Source organism: Pistacia vera, unplaced genomic scaffold (assembly GCF_008641045.1).
Source record: "Pistacia vera cultivar Batoury unplaced genomic scaffold, PisVer_v2 Contig159, whole genome shotgun sequence".
Taxonomy (NCBI): domain Eukaryota; kingdom Viridiplantae; phylum Streptophyta; class Magnoliopsida; order Sapindales; family Anacardiaceae; genus Pistacia; species Pistacia vera.
This window is the reverse complement of record NW_022195674.1, coordinates 127,198-143,329: the sequence shown is the minus strand read 5'-3', so window position 1 is coordinate 143,329 and position 16,132 is coordinate 127,198. Positions and strand designations below refer to the sequence as shown.

General features: G+C 34.2%; 2 protein-coding genes across 2 annotated transcripts; both read right to left on the bottom strand.

The window, feature by feature from the left end:
* Nucleotides 1–7: 7 nt before the first annotated feature.
* LOC116125042 (2-hydroxyisoflavanone dehydratase-like) lies at nt 8–1,115 on the bottom strand. Its single transcript, XM_031410774.1, has one exon. The coding sequence runs from the start codon at nt 1,028–1,030 to the stop codon at nt 116–118; it is 915 nt and encodes a 304-aa protein (XP_031266634.1). The 5' UTR covers nt 1,031–1,115; the 3' UTR covers nt 8–115.
* A 13,764-nt stretch (nt 1,116–14,879) lies between these two features.
* LOC116125029 (2-hydroxyisoflavanone dehydratase-like) lies at nt 14,880–16,015 on the bottom strand. Its single transcript, XM_031410760.1, has one exon. The coding sequence runs from the start codon at nt 15,874–15,876 to the stop codon at nt 14,968–14,970; it is 909 nt and encodes a 302-aa protein (XP_031266620.1). The 5' UTR covers nt 15,877–16,015; the 3' UTR covers nt 14,880–14,967.
* Between the last annotated feature and the right edge of the window lie 117 nt (nt 16,016–16,132).

Below are 16,132 nucleotides of genomic sequence, written 5' to 3'. Positions count from 1 at the left end.
TGTGGGAATACGTTGTTTGCTCATTAAATAATAACCAAGTATAACTTATATATATATATAATTTTAATAAAAAATAAAATTGTAATTAAAATAAGAATAATAAGTGATAATTAATCTATGAATCATTTTTGATAAAAGAAACAAATTTATTGGTCAACTGGAGAGCCGTTTCATATGTGGGGTGACGCAAATGGAAGCAGTGATCTTCGCCATGGTTTTCAATAAGCTCAACTCTGCCTCTCCATCCACTTTTCTTCAATTCTTCATAGTAATTTTTCCCCGCAACATTCAGGTCATCTTTCTCAGCAACAAATATCAACACTCTTTCACTCCCAAGCTTAGCCAGATCCTCCGCAGGCGGTTTCAGTTTAGGATCCTTCAACCCACCGTGAATCGGATTCATGAACAACCACATCTCATCATCTTCCGTCCCGCCGAAAAATGGATGAACTAGTATTACCCCATCAACTTTCACGCCTGGTAACCCAATTGCCCCCACCCTATACACCAAAGTATGCGAGATATTCCCGCCAGCGCTATCTCCGCCAAAGAAAACTTTCTTGAAATTAACATGATCGTTCAGCCAAGGTTCAGGTCCATTTCCACCAACGTGAGACGCCACCCACTGAAGCGCAGCCCATGAGTCTTCATAACAAGCGGGCAACCGTCGCTCCGGGAAGAGTCCGTACTCGATGGAGACCACTATGACGCCAGCTTGAGCTGAAACGCTGCTGCAGAAGTTATGGTAGTGTGGAGAAAAGGCTGACATCATGGAGAAGCCACCGCCGTGAACGTAGAATAAGAGAGGGAACTTGTGGTGGTTATTAGGGTTTGTGAGTTTGGGTAGGAAAATACGGGCGGATACAGGAGGTTCTGATGAGATGGTTACGTCTTTTGATCGGACGCCGGTGATGGGGTCATCGTATGGTGGAATCTTATCCCAGTGCGGCCAGAATAACTGGATGCGGCCGTCCTTGTAAACTTGAAAGAATCGAAACTTTAAGGCGACTTCGGATTCGGTTGATGCCATACAAGTGGAAGGATTCTTGACTTTTTATTATAGAGAAGTTGAAAACCTCCGAGGCTATTTAAACACAACTAGATAAAGCTCAGAATTTCAGTCCCCATATTTCAAGACTTTAATTAACATGAAAACAACGTAAGAAATTAGGTATAGTGTCATGTGAAGGAATATCTTTAAATGTCAACTACCTTCACACTTAACCAATGAATATGTAAGTGAATAACCTTCCTTTTGAAAAGATTACCAAATAAAAATATTAATTAAAAAATTTCTTAATCTAACGGCGCTTGAGGCTTTTTTTCCTAAATATGATAAAGCGTAAAAGACCTTTTTCCCACTCAAATAATGGTTTAATGACACTTTTATACCCACAAACTTTTAATATACCACTTTATTATCTGAATTTATATTTTGTTTCTAATTCCGACATCGTTACGACCCCACACAATCATCATTCTCTTAACATAAAACAACATAAGAAACACCGAGGGGTTGACCTAGTCGTCAAGGAATTTTACTTCTTTTATTGACTTTCTGGATTCGAACCTTGGGCCACTATTGAGCTTATAAGGTATCCAATAATAAATCCTCAAGATCAATTGAGGTACGCATAAATTGGTTCAGACAAAACAACATAAGAAACACCGAGGGGTTGGCCTAGCCGTTAAGGAATTTTACTCCCTTCATTGACTTTCTAGATTCAAACCTTGGGCCATTATCGGGCGGTGTCCAATAATGAATCTTGTGGATTAGTTAAGATATGCACAAACTAATCTAGACACATCAGTCATAAAAGAAAAAAACAACATAAGAATGGTTAATTCAATCTAAAAAATTGTTTAATGTCTATGATTAGGTATAGTGTCATGTGAAGGAATATCTTTATATATCAACTACCTTCACACTTAACCCATGAATGTGTAAATGAGTAACCTATATATTAATTACCTTCCTTTTGAAAAGATTACCAAATTAAAAAATTAACTAAAAAATTTCTTAATCTAGTCGCACTTGAGGATTTTTTTCCTAACTATGATAAAGAGTAAATGACTTTTTTCCCACCCAAATAATGGTTTAATGACACTTTCATACCCACAAACTCTTAAAATACGACTTTATTATCTAAATTTATATTATGTTTCTGATTCCAACATCGTTGCAACCCCACACCATCACCATTCTCTTTCCCGATCATCACTCACCAAAACCCCTAAGGCTATTTAAATACAACGAGATTGCACATGAAAACAACATAAGAATGATTAATTAATTAAAATAAAATAAAATAAAAAATTGTTTAATATGTATCGTCAGTGTTAAGATATATTAGGAAAAAAGAGATATTATTTCCTAGATTGACTGTTAAGATATATTAGGAAAATAGAGATAGTAGTTCCTAGATTGATTTGTGTAAATATGGTAGACTAATATTGTGCGTATATCCTTGATTATTTAGGATCAATTCTTTCCTAATTCATGTAACTTGTACATTGTATAAATTCCCATTATCCTTGATTATTTAGGATCAATTCTGTCCTAATTCATGTAACTTGTACATTGTATAAATTCCCATCTTGCTTGGGGAAATAATCAAGCAACATATTTCACAAACACTGTTGTTTCTTGGTATTAGAGCCAACCTGGTTCTTGGCCTTCTTCTTCTTCTAAATCCATCTATTTCAGAAACCCTAAAACATATCTTTAAAGGAGGCGTTCCTTTTTGCTTTTGGGGAGTTTATTTCTCGATTCTCCTGGTTCGTCGGCATCTTCAAGTTCTTCTCAGGCTATCGGTTTCCTCCAGTTCTTCCTTCTTGTTGGTGATTCAACTCTGACAGAGGGTGTTTCTACCGTTTTGGATTTATCTCTGACTTCTCTTGATTACAATGGCAGAAGCATCCAAATCAGGTGATATTAAACCATTCTTCTCTTTTATTTCTAGTTCTCCAACAATTACTACAGTCAAGCTTCAGGGTAGTCGTAATTATGCGTCATGGGCTGCTTCAGTAGAGTTATGGTTTATAGGGCAAGGTTATGATGATCATTTAAGTAAAACATCCACTGATATTTCTACTACTGAGAGGGCTAGTTGGGTTAAAGTTGATGCTCAGTTATGTAGTCTCATTTGGCACTCTTTAGACCCTAAACTGCTTAATTGTTTCAATCTTGTAAAACTTGTTGTAAGGTCTGGACCAAGCCAAAACTTTGTATACGAATGATGTGCAAAGAATATATAGAGTTGTTTATGATATTGTCCACCTTCAACAAAATAATCAAGATATGGAGAGCTATTAAGGGTAGATAAAGACTTTAAAAGATCAATTTGATTCCCTTATGCCAGTATCTGATAGTACCACTGAACAAGAGAGACAACGTGACAAATTCTTTACTGTCATAGCCTTAATCGGACTACGATCTAACCTTGGTTCTATTCGAGATCAAATTTTAGCTAGCCCTACCATACCATCTTTGGAAGATGTATCTGGTCGATTACTGCGTCTTTCTTTAAACCTAGGCGATACTAATGAGGTTGAGACATCTGTATTAGCTGTTTAGGCAGGAAATCAGCAAGGACAGAGTGGTTCTCGAAAGGGAAAAGGAAGGGGATCTAGACCACATTGCACCTATTGTGAAAAGAATGGCCACAACCGAGACACTTGTTGGGCTTTGCATGGGGGGCCACCACGTCAATCTTCTAATCGATCCACCGCTCATGTGGCTCAAGCAACTGGAGATGGACTCCTTCCCTTACCTGATGCTAAAGACCAACAACCTAACTCCATTACATTGTCTGGGGCTGATTACAATGAGTATCTTCAATATCAAGCTGTCAACCAGTAGTCATCCTCATCTGGTGCCTCCCAAACTGGTAATTCCTTTGCCTATCTGAGCAGGACCTCCTCCACTAGCCCATGGATTTTGGATTCTGGAGCATCTGACCACATTTCTGCTAATAAAAATCTTTTATCTCAAATTACCTCTTCTCCCACTTTATCAAAAATTACTCTTGCTAATGGTTCACAGACTATGGTCAAAGGAATAGGAGAAGCTCGACCACTTCCTTCCATTTCTTTAAACTCAATCTTATTCGCCCCTGAATGTCCATATAATCTAATTTCTATTAGTAAGTTAACCAAATATCTTAACTGTTCTGTTACCTTTTTTGCTAACTCTGTTGTGGCGCAGGATCGGAACAGAGGTCAGACGTTTGGACCAGGACATGAATCACATGGATTGTACCACCTCTCCGATCCAAATCCACCAGTTGCCTTCACCTCTACTGCATCTACAAACATTCTTTATAGTCGCCTTGGTCATCCAAGTCTTGCCAAATTTCAGAAATTAATACCTAGTCTGTCTACATTATCTTCTTTTAATTGTGAGTCATGTCAACTTGGAAAACATACTAGAGTTTCCTTTCCCAAGCGAGTCAATAATATGGCCATCTCAATGTTTGACATTGTTCACACAGACAGCTAGGGTCCTAGTCGTGTCAGTTTGACTTTGGGTTTCTATTATTTTGTTACTTTTATAGATGACTATTCTCGTAATACTTGGGTATTTTTAATGAAAACTCATTCTGAGTTATTTTCTGTCTTTCAGAATTTTTGTGCTGAGATTTGTAATCAATTTGGTGTTTCTATTAAGATTTTGCGTAGTGATAATGTTAGGGAATCTCTATCTTCTCCCTTTACTAAGTATATGTCTTCTTAGGGTATTATTCACCAGACCTCATGTGCCTATACTGCTCAACAGAATGCGGTCGCTGAACGCAAAAATCATCATCTTATTGAAACAGCTCGTACCTTACTTATACATCATCATGTTCCTCTTCGATTTTAGGGGGATGCAGTTCTCACCGCCTGTTACTTGATTAACCGTATGCCTTCTTCTGTCTTGCAACATAAGAGTCCTCACTCCATTCTGTTTCCTGGTAAAGACCCATACCCAATACATTTACGGGTGTTTGGTTGCATTTGCTTTGTTCATGCTTACACTCCAGGCAAAGACAAATTACAACCTAAATCCGTTAAGTGTATCTTTTTAGGATATTCTCGTCTCCAGAAGGTTACTGTTGCTATGACCCAACCACCAACAAATATTTTGTTCCTGCAGATGTAACTTTCTTTGAGACATCTCCATACTTTTCTGAAAGCACCGTCAATAGCAATCTTATCCCTGCCACCTTACCTATCCCCATCCCTCATTCCTCGTCGATGGATCATCCTCCTCTCCAAGTTTATTCTCGTCGTCCTCGTCCTTCTACTAATCCTAATCGTACTTCCCTTCTTGATACAGGTACCTCGGTCAATCCTGATGACCCATCTCCTATTCCTCCATCGCCTGCTCCAGTCATGTCTCTTATAGACGAGGCAACTCCTCCACTTGCCCTTCACAAAGGTATTCGATCGTCTCGAAACCCACATCCTATTTATAATTTTCTTAGTTATGATCGTTTATCTCCATTTTATTCTACGTTTACTTCAAACCTGTCTTCTATCCCTATACCTAACACTGTTAGCAAGGCAATGGCACATCTAGGGTGGAGAGCTACCATGATTGAGGAGATGACTGCTCTCGATCATAATGGTACTTGGGAGTTGGTTTCCTTACTGTCAAGCAAGACTGTTGTTGGGTGTCGTTGGGTTTACACTGTTAAGATTGGTCCTGATGGCAAAGTTGATCGGCTGAAGGATCGCCTTGTTGCAAAGGGGTACACTCAGATCTATGGGCTCGACTATAGTGATACCTTCTCTCTTGTTGCTAAGATTACTTTGGTACACCTCCTGATCTCTTTAGTGGCCATGTATCAATGGCCTCTTCATCAGTTGGATATCAAAAATGCCTTCTTGCATGGTAAACTTGCCGAGGAAGTGTATATGCACCAACCGCCAGGGTTTTTCGCTCAAGGGGAGTCAGGATTGGTGTGTCGTCTACGTCGGTCTTTATATGGTCTCAAGCAGTCACCTAGAGCATGGTTTGGACAGTTCAGTTATGTGATTCAACAGTTTGGGATGTCACGAAGTACAACTGATCATTCAATATTTTTCCACCGTAATGATCATGGTAAATTTATATACTTGGTTGTCTATGTTGATGACATTGTCATAACAGGTAATGACCAAGATGGGATTTCTCAACTGAAGCAGCATTTGTTTAGCCACTTTCAAACCAAGGACTTGGGGAAGCTAAAGTATTTTCTGGGGATTGAGGTAGCAGTCTAAGGCTGGTATTGCTATATCACAAAGGAAGTATGCCTTGGACATTCTTGAGGAGACAAGTATGTTAGACTGTAAGCATGTAAATTCTCCTATGGATCCCAATGTCAAACTTGTTCTTGGACAAGGGGAGCCATTAGAAGACCTTGGAAGGTATCGAAAATTGGTTGGTAAGCTGAATTATCTCATGATCACCAAACCAGATATCTCCTTTGCAGTTAGTGTGGTTAGCCAATTTCTCCAAGCCCCATGTAGTGGTCATTGGGACGCAGCAATTCGCATTCTCAAGTATATTAAAAGAGCTCCAAGACAAGGCTTGCTATATGAAAATAGGGGTCATTCTCAAATTATTGGGTATTCTGATGCTGACTGAGCAGGGTCTCCATCAGATAGATGATCTACTTCTGGATACTGTATCATGATTGGAGGTAATCTAATATCTTGGAAGAGAAAGAAGCAAGATGTAATAGCTAGATCAAGTGCAGAGGCAGAATATCGGGCTATGGCTGTCACGACTTGTGAGCTCATCTGGTTGAAACAACTTCTTCAAGAATTGGGGTGTAGTGAAGTGAAGCAGATGAAACTAATATGCGACAATCAAGTTGTTCTGCATATTGCCTCAAATCCAGTCTTTCACGAAAGAACAAAGCATATAGAGATTGATTGTCATTTTATCAGATAGAAGATTGAATCCGGATGCATTGTCACAAGTTTTGTCAACTCAAATGACCAACTAGCAGATGTTCTTACTAAATCTCTCAGAGGTTCCCGAATCGGATACATTTGTAACAAGCTTGGAACATATGAGATATATGCTCCAGCTTGAGGGGGAACGTTAAGATATATTAGGAAAATAGAGATATTATTTCCTAGATTGATTGTTAAGATATATTAGGAAAATAGAGATAGTATTTCCTAGATTGATTTGTGTAAATATGGTAGACTAATATTGTGTGTATATCCTTGATTATTTAGGATCAATTCTTTCCTAATTCATGTAACTTGTACATTGCCAATTCCCATTGATTTGTGTAAATATGGTAGACTAATATTGTGTGTATATCCTTGATTATTTAGGATCAATTCTTTCCTAATTCATGTAACTTGTACATTGTATAAATTCCCATCTTGCTTGGGGAAATAATCAAGCAACATATTTCACAAACACTGTTGTTTCAGTTAGGTATGATTGAAAGATGGAATGCATGTGATATTATAACATGTATATTCATATTTTGCAAAAAAAAAAAATAATCAAGTTAAAAATAAGTAAGGTATAACTTGTTACCTTAAGTCCTTAGCAACCTTGGAGACTTTAATTTCTCTAATTTCAAGAGAAATTAAACAAAGAATCCACAATAAGGTAAAAGAAGAAATTAGGCCAAGAGAGACATTAGGGTTCTTAGAAATTTTTTGATCTATCTTTTAAAATTAGTATTCATTTTCTTTATATTGTAGGCTTGTAAACAATTCAATAATTGCTTTGGACTTCCTTAAACAATTCCATAATTGTTTTGGAGTTGTAAATAATCCATAATTATTATGAAGTTATAAACTCTTTAAATAATAACATTGGATTAACATTTAATCACAATTAACAATTTAACTCTTAAATTGTTACATAACAATTTAACCCTTAAATTGTTCATATGTTTACAATTACAACCCATGTTAATTCAATTTAATAAAAAGGGAAATGATTAATTATGAATTGGAATTCCATTTAATTCCAATTAGCAATTTAACTCTTAAATTATTCATAATAACTAATATAACCCTCCATTGAATCTAATTCAATGATAATAATATGAATAACTTTATTACCCTTGGTAGGTGCTAGCCAACCTTGAATAATCAACTCTCTTTGACTATTTCTTCATTCTCCTTAGTTTTTATGTGTGACCTCTTAGATTCACTATGGTCTAGCCGTGGACCCAATATCATAGTCTATTCTGATATGTTTTGTCATAACTCTTTATGAAAAAAACTTCCACCGATTATGGCATCTAGTAATGTTCTATAACCCCTAAGTCACAATGAAGATATACTCCAACGAACCCTTTTATAATCATATGCGTTGTATAATAAAATCCTTCCGTTGTCTAATCCTAATTACTAATGGATTCATGGTATGTCAAAATCTTTATCTTAATATATCAAATTGACAATCAATACATGTGGAACGTGTCACCATGAAACAACCTTTCAGGTAACATTTTATATACGCCGGTTAGAGAATTCCCTTTTCCAACATATCTTGACATTTGTCTAAGAACTTAATATCAATCTATACCAAGTCAACGGATCCCATCTTGACTATCACTTGTCCTCACACATAACAACACATAGCCAAATCGGCTTATTAACACATAATATGATTAGCCTTATGTTTATACACCATATGAATCATATACGTTTATGCAGAATCCAACCGTGATATCTTAGGTCTAAGGATTAATAATACACTAATACGATCTTATGGTGAATCATTGACTACATTTTAAATGTCTATGTGATTCATCATAAATGGCTATATTCGATAAACAGTTCGCTAACCGCTTATCCATGCTAATGCCCTAGTGATATAACTTTTATAATCACCCACACTAATATCATCACATGATATTCTACGGAGGCAATCAGCATGCCTACTATGTAATATTATTGCCCAATTAATATTACCTATGTAGGGAATACTTTGATGATTTTGATATTCTAAAGATTTGTATCATCTGGATATTTCACATGTAATACATATATATAAATTAAGCAATAAACCACATGTAAAATAAGAACACTTTCTTCTATTGATAAGATAAAAATGTATATACAAAATATATATATTAACATATATATACAAAATATAATACCTTGGAACCGACAACACGACTGGTTCGTAGGACATACACTGACATTGATGTCATGTGAATGAATATCTTTAAATATTATTATATATCAGCAACCTTCACACTTAACCCATGAATATGTAATCTTATTTACTTTTGAGTTAATTAGATAGTAAGACATTTTAGATTGTATTTATTATAGAGTAAACGACTTTTTCCCACTCAAGGTTTTCCTTAACAACTCTTTTCCACCAAAAAGTTTCAAAATACCACTTTCCCACTCAAAGTTAATATTTCATTACTACTGAAAGTCAATTTCGACGGCGAAAATTATTTTTGTCACCACCATTTGAACATTTGGTATCCTCTTTACAAAACTCCTCTCACTCCAACACCTGATTTCTCGCCTATTGTTAGTCACCACAAAGCTATAGTTTCTTGCTATTAACTTATTTCCAATTGATTCTGACAACGACTATTCAAGTGGTTACCACCATTCAATCCACCGATCTCCACTCCACAATACCTCTCTTACCCTGGCTCCTAGTAACCAATGAACGTCATCTGAGAAAGTGAAATGTAATCTGTGTATTAATTAAATATAAGCTTTAGGTGGAAAAGTGGTATTTTGAAACTTTTTGGGTGTAAATACGTGATAGGGTCATTAAGGCAAACCTTAGGTGCGAAAAAGTCTTTTACTCTTTATTATAAGATTTGTTTATTAAGTGAAAAACATCACAATTTCTTATACTCCCTATCTCTTATCCTAAATTTATCCAATCATATTTTAATATATCACTTAACTAGACATGGGGACCACGCGTTGTGCGGGTATTTATTCAATGTTTTTGAAATAAATTGTAAACAAATTTATTCTAACAAAATAAACTAATTAGATTAAGACATAATAATTGTTAAATTATACCAATTTTAAAGTAAATATAAATTTTATATATATACAAAGTTGTGTTAAGATAAAAATTATAATTGTACCTGTACCTGTATAATTATTTATATTAATTATAGGTAGATGTCATTAAATCATTCATCCAACTTGAGATAATCACCTGGATATTATATGATCTAATTATATTTTTAGAATCATCACCTTGTACAATTAATATTATTTTTGTAAACATGTCTTTGATATTTGATGTCAGTATTTTGTAGTGAATCGTGTATGATATTTAAGATTACCTGAATATTATCAAGATCAACTATTTAAACTTAAAATTTATACTGACTTTCCGCAATTTCTATAACTTATATTCATTTTCAAGTTGCATTGCGCGGGTATGTTTATTATATATTTTTTTTAACATTATTATTGGTTTTTTTGTGTGTTTAAATATATATTTTCTATATTGAAGTTAATTTTATATTGAATTGATAATTAAAAAAATCAATAAATAAAATGTCCACAAATTGAACTCAAAGTCTATATCATCATGGTTCTTCTCATACATGTCACCATTTGAAATTTGCAACAAAAGTTGACAACTTTGTCGAGAAAAGCAAAAAAATTTGTAGGATAACCCACTGGGTATTATTGATAAGTCTATAAATCAATCAAAGAAAGAGAAACATTGTTGAAAAATGTGAACTTTTAAACAAGAGACTTGTAGAGCCAAAGGAAAAAACTGATTTTGATTGTTGAGAAGAGAAAATGAATTTTTTTTTTTAATTATTAGTTTAGAAATTAAAAAAATTAAGAATGTTGAGAAGAGAACTCACATAGAAAGCAACAACAACTCCAACAGTATAATCTGAAGGCAACTTAATTGAAGCATTGAAGAAGCTATGAAGATAAAGGTCATGTGATACAAATCTATTTGTTGTAATTAGAATTGACCACCACCTATAGCAAAAAAAGTATTTGATGATAGCATCATAAAGAAAGACGATAATTATAAAAATCACAAATCAAACAAAAAAAATCAATCCAAAAATCAACAAAAAGAGATAGAACAATACAATTAAAACTACAAATCAATATTTGTTTTCCTTTGTCATCACTAAAATTGAATTTGTTTTATGTGTGTGATGATAAAATGAATAGTTCGGCAACAGGCCTATAGTTATTCTAATTTATCTATAATATATCAAATTAAATTCCTATCTCTCTGGTTTCCAAATATTCAAACCGCTCATCAATTGGATTTTTATTGAGCAAGTTATGGCTAATTTATTACTGACTGTTCAGTAGAAATAGAGAAACGGAGGAAACTAAAATATGTGTGATAATAAAAGGAATGGCTTGATAGTGGGGCTACAGTTATTAAAATTAAGCATATAATATATAAAATTAAAGTCATGTATATCTAGTTTCTAAAGATTCAAACCTCTCATCAATTGGATTTTTATTGAGCATGTTATGGTCAATTTATTACTGACTGTTCAGTGGAAACCAAAATGTGTGTGATAAAAAAATGAATGGTTCAGCGGTGGGGCTATAGTTATCCACATTAATCATATAATATATCAAATTAAAGTCCTATCTGTCTAGTTTCTAAAGATTCAAACCTCTCATAAATTGGATTTTTATTTAGAAAGTTATGGTTAATTTACTATTGACTATTTAGTGAAAGCCGAAATATGTGTGATGATAAAAGAAATTGTTTGACAGTGGCTCTAAAGTTATCCAAATTAAGCATATAATATATCAAATTAAAGTCATGTCTGTCTAGTTTCTAAATATTTAAATCTCTCACTAATTGGAGTTTTATTGAGCAAGTTATGGTCAATTTACTACTAATTATTCAGTGGAAACCTGAATGTGTATGATGATAAAATGAATTATTACTAAATCTACATGGTTCAGCCTCAAACATCAGTTGATATTTGTTAAATAAATGAAATTAGTTATATTCAGTAACAACCTCTTTTCATGATATATGTATGTAACATAAAAAGATATCAACAAAAAGAGATAGAACAATTACAATTAAAACTACATATCAATAGTTGTTCTCCTTTAAGGATAATAATAATGGTTTGGCATATTATAAATGGTTTATTAAAGTTACACGGTTCGGCAACAAACATTAGATGATATTTGTGATACAAATAAAATTTGTTATATCCAACAATAAAATGTTTTTGATATATGTATGTAACATGAAAAAATATCAACAAAAAGAGATAGAACAAATACAATTAAAACTGCATATCAATATTTATTTTCCTTTGTCATCACTAAAATTGAATTGGTTTTATGTGTGTGCTGATAAAATAAATGGTTCGGCCGCAGATCATAGCTATCCAAATTCATCTTATAATATATCAAATGTTTCCAATATTCAAACCGCTCATCAATTGGATTTTTATTAAGTTGTGGCCAATTTACAACTCATTGTTCAATGGAAATCAAGAAACAGGGGAAACCGAAATGTGTGTGATGGTAAAAGTAATAGTTTGGAAGTGGGGCTACATTTATCCAAATTAAGCATATAATATATAAAATTAAAACCCTATCTGTCTAGTTTCTAAATATTCAAACCTCTCATCAATTGGAGTTTTATTGAGCAAGTTATGGTCAATTTACTACTGACTGTTCAGTGAAAACCGAAATGTGTGTGATGATAAAAGAAATGGTTTAGAAATTGGGTTACAGTTATCCAAATGAAGTGTATAATATACCAAATTAAATCCCTATCTGTCTAGTTTCTAAAGATTCGAAGCTCTCATCAATTGGACTTTATTGAGTAAGTTACAGTCAATTTACTACTGACTGTTCAATAGAAACTGAAATGTGTTTGATGATAAAAGGAATAGTTCGGAAATAGTGCTATAGTATCAAAATTAAGCCTATAATATATCAAATTAAAGTCATATCTGTATAGTTTCTGAATATTTAAACCTCTCATCAATTGGATTTTTATTGAACATGTTATGGACAATTTACTATTGACTTTTGTCATCTTTGGCTTTACACAAACTACTATTTTCCTTACCAAGCTTTCAACACGATGTTATAGTTTTAATTCGGATATTATATAGTTTAATTTCAGCTATCTATATAGTTTCTGAATATTTAAACCTCTTATCAATTAGATTTTTATTGAGCATGTTATGGACAATTTACTATTAACTTTTTAGTGGAAGTCAAAATGTATATGATGCTGAAAGGAATTGTTCAGCAGTGGGGCTAAAGTTATCCAAATTAACCATATAATATATCAAATTAAAGCACTGTATGTCTAGTTTCTCAAGATTCAATCCTCTCATCAATTGGATTTTTATTGTGCAAATTATGATCAATTTACTACTGATTGTTCAGTGGAAACCGAAATGCATATGTTAAATAAATGAAATTACTTCTTTTCATAATATATGTATGTAACATAAAAAGATATCAATAAAAAGAGATAGAACAATTACAATTAAAACTACATATCAATATTTGTTTCCTTTTAAGGATAACAATAAATACCAACCCAATGTGTCAAGATAGAGTAATTTGATTGGTATGTCAATCCAATGTGTCAAAATAGAGTAATTCTATAGCTTTCAAAATGTGTCACGTGTCGATCACTCCATGTAGGTATGCAACTTTATATATATATATATGGGATAAGCTTTGTATAGAGTTTAGTATGATTGTAAATTAAATTCCATTTTGAAGGCCAGACATTTCATGTAATTGATTTGATTGATGGAGGGCAAAAAATGAAATAAAAAATCTTTGGTTTTAATATGTTGCCTGCTTTTATCTATTTTTTTTTTTTTTTTTTAATGAGTTTTAAACCATGATTGTGATTTGAGGTAAAATAATTAAAACAATTCCAAACACCACTTTGTTCAAATAATTAACTTTTTTCATTTGATCCAGTTCATAATTTATAATGATTAATTCTAAAATTTTATTGAGATAATTATATTTTCATTCAAATTATATTTGACTAAAAATAATAGGGGATGTTAATTTTCTCCAATATCTTAATGCTACAAATTTTAAAAATTGCAACATATCGAATATAATGTTAAAAATATTATTAATTTTCCCGCATCATGCACATTTATATAAAGATTAGTAATGTGAATCACTTTAGCGCATATCATATGGACACTTTGAACTTGACATGAGATTTGCAATTTTGTTTTTTTTTTTTTTTTAATAACTCAATCATATAATGTTCATGAATAACAGTCCCTTTGAAGAAACAGTCATGAAAATTAACTACCTCTGGGTGGTCAAGCGATTTGATAGACTCTTGAGTATATTACTCAATAGGTCCTAAGTTCGAGTCCCTCCCCGATTGCTAATAGGGATAACCACTTAAGCTCTTCCTAGCCAATGGTTCCAAGGTCTTGAGGGATTAGTGTCATCTAGAACTCTTATTTGGCCGATAGTTTTAAGGTCTCGAAAGATTAGCTAAGATGTGCGTAAACTGACCTGGACACTCCGATTCATACCAAAAAAAAAAAAAAAACAAGCCATGTAAATGATATATTAAGCTCAAACCTCAGTAGTCTAGGCTCACCAAAAAGTCCCTTCTATTTCATCAATTTCAAACACACCCTAAATTTATTACAATAATAACAGGATCTTGACTGAAACACTAATTAATCTTTAATCTTGTTTGATAAATGAAACAAACTTATTGGTTAACTCCACAGCTATAGTAGTTTTAAGGTCTTGAAAGATTAGTGTCCTCCAGAAGCTTTATCAAGTCGGTAATTCTAAGGTCTCGAAAGATTGGTTAAAGTGCCTGTAAGCTGACCTAGACACTCCCTTTCATAAAAAAAAAACATGGAAATGATATATTAAGCTCAGGCCTTAGTCATCCAGGATCACCAAAAAGTCCCTTTTATTTCATCAATTTCAGACACACCCTAAATTTATTACAATAACAAGATCTTGACTGAAACACTAATGAATCTAATCCTGTTTGATAAATGAAACAAACTTATTGGTTAACTCCACAGCTTTTTCATATTTGGGATCGTGAAGATGGAAGCAGTGTTCTTCCCCATGATTTTCAACCAGCTCAACTTTCCCTCCCCATCCACTTTTCTTCAATTCTTCATAATAATCTTTTCCCGGAGTATACAGATGATCTTTCTCAGCCACAAATATCAACACTCTCTCACACCCAAGCTTACCCAGATCCTCTGCCGGCGGTTTCAGCCGAGGATCCTTTAACCCACCGTTGGTTGGATTCATAAACAGCCACATCTGATCGTCTTCCGTCCCACCGAAATACGGATGAAACAAAATCACACCATCTACTTTCACACCCGGTAACCCGATTGACCCGACCCGGAACGCCAAAGTATGCGAGATATTCCCTCCAGCGCTATCTCCACCGATAAAAACTTTGCTGAAATTAGCGTGATCGTTCAACCAAGGGTCAGGTCCATTTCCATTAACATGGGACGCCACCCACTGGAGAGCAGCCCACGAGTCTTCGTAGCAAGCGGGAATGGGTCGGGCCGGGAAGAGTCCGTACTCGACGGAGACGACTATGACGCCGGCTTGAGCTGAAACGGTGCTACAGAAGTGATGGTAATGTGGAGAAAAGGCAGAAAGCATGGAGAAGCCACCGCCATGGACGTAGAGTAAGAGAGGGAACTTCTGGGTAGGGCTTGTGAGTTTTGGGATAAAAATACGGGCGGATACGGGAGGTTCAGAGGAGATGGTAACGTCTTTGGAACGAACTCCGGTGATGGGGTCATCAGAGGGTGGGATCTTGTCCCAGTGTGGACGGAATAACTCGACGCGGCCGTCCTTGTAAACTCGGAAGAAAGGAAACTCTATAGAAATGTCGGAGTCGGGTGATGATGCCATTGAAGAAGAAAATTTGTTGATGGAAGGAGATGAGATTAAGATAGTGAAAGATCTCTGGGGTTTGATTTTAGCTATTGGGATAATGTGAACGAATAAAGATGCCTACAAATTTGCAGTTTCCATCATCATCACCTAACGTTCTGCTCTTAAAAGTCTTTCCTTTTTAAAAAGGAAAAAGAAAAACAATTTTTTTTTTTTCTTATTCATATATTAATGTTTATAATAAACTTTAGGGTCCAGGAGTTTTATGGTTGAG

What these genes read in the sequence shown, in the direction of transcription:
- LOC116125042 (XM_031410774.1), bottom strand. Translation starts at nt 1,030, where the DNA reads ATGGCATCAACCGAATCCGAAGTCGCCTTAAAGTTTCGATTCTTTCAA.
- LOC116125029 (XM_031410760.1), bottom strand. Translation starts at nt 15,876, where the DNA reads ATGGCATCATCACCCGACTCCGACATTTCTATAGAGTTTCCTTTCTTC.